Consider the following 6,045-nt stretch of genomic DNA (forward strand, 5'->3'; position numbering starts at 1 on the left):
CAAAGAAAGACTGAACCCCTCCTGTATTGTATTAAAGGGGCGCACGTCGCGTCATCTTAAGGCCTGATAGGCGCCTTTCAAGGTATTTGCCATTGGGATAAGAGAGGACCCAGGGTAAAAGCAGCGCTCCTGGAGAGCTCTTCTGACTGTTTTCTGTACTCGTATGGTGGGCATACTAACACTTGTTGCAAAGCTGAGTCTGCTCCCCCCGAGGGCGATCGAGTTTTAATCTTAGCCTCTCCCGAAAACGAATCAATGCTTCAGCCAAATCACTTGTTGGAGTGCAGCAAACCTGGAGAACAGATGAAAGAGAGCAAATGTTCCTGCAAACGTTCCTGCAATGCACTGGGGTGTAACGTTATCCGTAACCTCTTTAGAAAACAGATGAGGAAGGATTGAGCAGGGTACTTACTTCCTGCATGGTGAGTATGTCCACCAAACACAAACACTGCAACAACAGGCTCCCATCTCGGAGATGGTCGATGGTCCTGCTTTGCAGACTGAAACAAACATCTTTTTGTGCAGATGGAGGAGGGAGCCGATCATGTGCTCGATATTATCTGGTTATGAAGTGGTCATACAGTGGCCCTCTATGTTCTAATCAGCAGGGTCGGCCTCAGCAGTCTGGTTTCTCAGTGTTGTTTTGCATCTCTAATTGACAGGGGAGCTAAATTGTGGTCGTGCTTTTTGATTTGCTGTGTAGAAAGATGCTCTTAGCCTTTTCTATAAATGTAGCATGTTTTTTTATAACTTCAGCTAATGCGTTTATGTGCCGTGACCGTTTTAAGACTTTTTTTGCACAAATTGAATTTGTCACAGTGCAACACAACTCCTCTTGCAGTGCTGCTGCTCATTGCTTTTTCTCATATATGAGAAACCGAGATGAATAATAGAAAAGCAATGAAGAAGATGATTTGGAGGAGGGCGACAACAACGTGTGTGCCGGTGCGACACCCAGTGGACGGAGTTGGTAACTTCTATCACAGTGAGGGTGTCATGTGGTCATACTGAACTGACATGCGTTGGATGATTTATTGATGCGGTTATCATACATGAGATGAAACAATGTTTGGACACGACTGAATTACAGCAGGATCATTTCAGGCATGGCTAGATTTTTTTGAGAAATATGCTCATTTGCTTTCTTGCTATGATACCACTCTCACATCTGCACAGAAAATATGAAACTACAGCCAGTAGCCGGCTGTGTTAGCTTAGCATAAAGATTGGAAACACGCATTAATTCTACGGATTAAACAAATGGTGTGCAACGTGTTAATTGGGGAGCCCAGAGGTTTCACTTGTTTACAGTAATTATGCTAAGCTTAGGCAGGCGTGAGTCGGCTGTAATTTCATATTTACCGCAGTTATGAGAGTGGTGTCGTATTTCTCATTTTACTCTTGAGAGCAAAAAAAGCAAATCAAACTACTCCCTTAAAGGTACACGGTTCAGAACATTATAATTCATCATCATCATCAATAGTATTTCCAGAAAAGATGCACAAAATTAAAAGAATCAAAGCACAAAAACAACAATTTTGAATCCAAATTGAGTAAAAGTAATTATGATAAGCATGGAAAAGGACAATAACTCATCATAATAAGAGGTTACAGTCATGACAACATTAAAATTGCTACAAAAACGCTAAAAAAATAACAATGATAGAGGAATAACCAGAAGAAGAAAAGTAAAGGTCTACAGTAGTCAACACAGCAGAGTTTAGCCCTTCTTTCATATGCAGGTTGCGTGATACAAGACTCAATAAAAAAACATATTACAAAAGTATCTACAATACATTCATACATTTTTATACTGTGAATTCATATTTGTAATTCCACGGTTTGAGTAACTTTTGGGACACAATAGGCTAATTGTTACTGCCATAATGATAATACAGAACATCACTTCAATATTGAACACTTGTCGTTCTTTGGAACAATAAATGAGACTGAGACTTGCTACTTCGATGTCTAAATACTCGCTTCATGAGTAAACCAGCCCTTACTAGCAACACTTTATTCTTCCGTTCATCTCCTCCTTATGTTTCTCTCAACTCCTTCCCTGTGTGTAAATGGGAACACAACCCATCCTGAGCTCCTTAAAGGAACACTACACCCACCAGATGAATATTTGTATATCAGTTACACCCCGTTTTACCTGGAATTTGTGAAGACATGTTTTTGCACGCATATCGTGCCCTATAATTGAATTCTCATGTAACCGGTCCAATTCTCCTTTCACTGTAGAGTCATGCAAGGTAAAACAGTTTCTGACAGAATTAAAGGCAACACGGGGCGAGTAAGTGATGCACAAATGGTACTGGTGTGGGTGAAGTGTTCCTTCAGACAAATCCCGAGATGCTTGTTTGTCTGGTGCAAATTAACTGGCCGTCAGCTGGTGGTTCTCCCCAGAGACTGTGACGGGCTTTCTTCTGGATGTGCGGCTCAGGCTCATGCCCTTCGTTGTGTTGCGCAGGGAGGACAAGCGATTGCGGAAACCCACTCCCGAGAAAAAATAAAGCAGCGGATCGAAGCACGAATTGGAAGCGGCCAGGCAGAGCGTCACCACGACCGACTTCTGCATGGCCACCTGCTCTGAGCAGAGGGTGTCCGTCCGCGACAGGAAGTGCAGGTGGATGGTGCGCTGCACGTGGTATGGCATGAAGCAGATCAGGAAGGTCAGCAGGACGATGACGATCATGCGGATGGCTTTGGTGCTCGCGCCCTGCTGGCGTCGAGCGGAGCTGGTGCGGGACAGCAGGGCGCGGACTATGCCAGCGTAGCAGAGCAGGATGATCAGGAAAGGCAGGGCGAAGCCCACCACCAGGGACACATCGTTCAGCATCATCAGTCTATCCACACTTCTATCACTGTTCTTCGGTGGCTCGAAGCACTTGGTTTTATTTGTGATGGGGTCAATGTGCTGGCCCGACATCAGGAACGGCGAGGATAAAAGGCAGATGAACACCCAGACACACCCGCACACCAGCCAAGCGCGGGTCTCCGTCGCCAGCCGCATGTTCTGCACGGGAAAGACGATGGCCAGGAAGCGCGTGACGGACATGGCAGCCATGAAGTAGATGCTGCAGTAGAGGTTTACATAGAGAGCGTAGGAGCTGACGCGACAGAGGAAATCGCCTTGGTTCCACTGGCCCTTGTTGACGTAGTAGAGAACTCTCAGCGGCAGCGTCATGACGCACAGCAGGTCGGACACAGCCAGGTTCAGCATGTAGATGTGGAAGGGTGAGCTCTGGCGGTACGTTCTGATCAGCACCGCCAGGGCGAAGCCGTTGCCGACCAGGCCCAGCACGGTGATGAGGGAGTAGGACGTGGAGTAAACCTGGTTGCGGAAGTTGTCGATGGCCGGACACTCGGTAGAGTTACTCTCGAGGTTGCCTGTCAGATTTGACTCCATTTTAAGTCACACCTGCAGCTGCAGAGACACAGAGGAAAAAGACACGGTGATGTGTGCAAAAGAGTGAAGGATAGAAACCAAAAAAACCAATTGAAAAACACACTGGCTGCTGCTGAGTGTGGTGACTAATGTGAGAGATTGTTGTCAGAGATAGTCTCTGCATTCTGCTGATGAGAGAGAAACGCAGAAAGTAGATACGCATCTTAGACCTTTATGTTGTTGGGTGACAAAGGTCCTCCTTTTTTTCTGGTTGAAAAACAGACAAATGTGCACAAACAATTTTTTTTGCAACCAACTTCTATTTATCTGTACATCAGGTGATGAACTTGCACGCCTGTTCCATTAACTTGCAGCCTCAATTGAAAGCGCATTAGGCAATTTACGAAAACCTTTTACTCTCTGCGATTACTAATTTAAAATGCATCCAGTGAATCAGAATGTCATGCACGTTGCTGTGCACTTGTTTATCCGTGTAGCTCTGTATCGGACAGTTTGTGTAGTGAGTAAGATAAATGAATGTTATTAATTCATGCTAACTGCACTTGTTTGTCTTTTGACTAACTGCCTGAAAAAGAGTGTCTGCAAGCTGAAAATGTGCTCAAATACTGGATGTGAAAAGTCATATTATAACTCCACACGGTAACTGTAATAATCTGTCAGTTACTCCCCCCTTAGCAAGAGAATTTCAAGTCTTCATTCCTTACCTTCTGAGTTCCTTGTCTGCTGTCGGAGTGTTGCAGCCAGTCTGTTGATCTTGTCTCTCGGTCTGCTCTGCCACGCCTGCCAGATGTTGTAACAGCAGTGGGAGGACACTGCAGCAGGTTGCCTGAGTGGTTGAGGAGCTTTACATTTGGCCCGTGTCTTCGACTCTCCTCCAACGATGACATCATCAACCATGTGGCCACGCATTTACAGTAAATGAAAAACAGAACTGAAGGGTGAAAACAGAAGAGACGTGCATTTATCCCTGAACGTTGTGCTCTCGTTAGCTGGTTGCTCTGACTTTGAATTTACTTTTTGATTGACTAAATATTGAAAACTATATACGACGTTTAGATGAATCTCATTTGCATCATTTGATGTTGTCAAAAGGACAAAAACACAATAAAGCCCGATAGCTTATTTACATCGTGGACATACATCACTAATCCGATCCAATTTAAACATTTGCCTGAATCTACCTGCGTCGCACTCCAGCTGTCAACTTTACAGCCGCCCACAGACCTGTCTCTGTCCCGATCATATGTAATCTGCCTCATTATGTATCATATCTCATTTCCTTGTATTAGCTTGTCTAACCTGTTCCAATGTAACTGTACAGCGCTTATAACATGTATGAACTCAAGTCAAGTTCAAGCGCTTGTTAACCCTGAGGCGTGAGCTGGTAAAGCAAAGGGATGATGGATGATGTTTGATGATGGATAACGTTTAGTTCTTTCCAAGCACTTCCTTTGAAATCTCCTAATGATTTGTGGTGAGTAAATGGACTGCGGATGCTGTAGTGGAAATGGGAAAAACTAATTTTTGCAGCTGAAAGGCCTTTGTGGTGGATGGGCAGGATAATTCATCTGTAACTCATTTAGTAGCTGGGAACCAACAAAGGCCAACGTCCAACCCCACTTGCACTGAGGAGTCGTCTGTATCACCACCGCTGACTCTTTACATGGGCAGAGAGTTATTGCTCTAGCTCGACAGCGCATAAGTGGAATATTCTGAGAGATGTTGAAAGTGCGTCTGTCGTTTCCACCCAGTCAGCATCTACAGGTGGTTGACAACAAGTGGTGGTTGAGTTGAGTGTGTTGTTTATGAGCTGGTGTGGTTTCTTCATGGATCATTATCTGCCAACAGCCAATAATGTGGACAGGAAGTCAAAATGCTTAATAGACTAAGTGCCTTATCCCTGGCCTCTTACCATTTATATTTGTTCGTGGTGTGGAGATCTGGCGCTGGTTCGGTTATTAGCAAGTATAAAAAAATACATTATTGCCGTTAATACAATTATTAAATTGTTAAAGTACTATTCCACATTTATAGAGTGAACAGTGAAGAGCTGAATCCGAGCACTGACTGTAACAACCAGATATTATCACAACACCTATGCACCAAACAATCACAGAAACCGCTCTTTAAAACGTTAACAATTATAACCATTTAACTTAATGATACTGATCAAAAATCAATCATATCATAAATCAACAAACACATATTATACAAGCATACTAAACCTAGAAGCAACAAACAAGCACGTGGTCAGGTGAGTGTGTGTGTGTGTGTGTGTGTGTGTGTGTGTGTGTGTGTGTGTGTGTGTGTGTGTGTGTGTGTGTGTGTGTGTGTGTGTGTGTGTGAGTGTCGTTCAATCAGAGGATCGGCGGTTCGATCCCCAGCTTCGTGAGTCCATATCGATGTGTTTTCAGGTACCAGTGTTTTTACCTCCTTTATACGCTAGTCACAGTGGAGCGGCGCATTGTGAAGGTGTGCGCCGATGTTGACAGACTTGGTGTCGTCATTGCCATGTCACAGGGACTCCCTGTGGATCCCGTTGGTCCGGTCCAATGATGCACCAGTGTTGTGGTTTAAAACCAAATCTCACACTCAGGTGAGGTTTTTAAAGCCTGAATGGGGTTCGGCGC

At 44.4% G+C, this 6,045-nt stretch overlaps 1 protein-coding gene across 1 annotated transcript; it reads right to left on the reverse strand.

Annotated features, from left to right (window-relative positions):
* Positions 1-1,045: 1,045 nt before the first annotated feature.
* cysltr1 (cysteinyl leukotriene receptor 1) lies at positions 1,046-4,169 on the reverse strand. The gene is made up of 2 exons (XM_079269377.1): positions 4,120-4,169; positions 1,046-3,433 (listed from the first exon to the last, which is right to left on the reverse strand). Exon 2 carries the CDS (start codon positions 3,413-3,415, stop codon positions 2,381-2,383), a length of 1,035 nt encoding a protein of 344 aa, XP_079125503.1. The 5' UTR covers positions 3,416-3,433; positions 4,120-4,169; the 3' UTR covers positions 1,046-2,380.
* Positions 4,170-6,045: the final 1,876 nt, after the last annotated feature.

Source organism: Melanostigma gelatinosum (assembly GCF_949748355.1).
Source record: "Melanostigma gelatinosum genome assembly, chromosome: 5".
NCBI lineage: Eukaryota > Metazoa > Chordata > Actinopteri > Perciformes > Zoarcidae > Melanostigma > Melanostigma gelatinosum.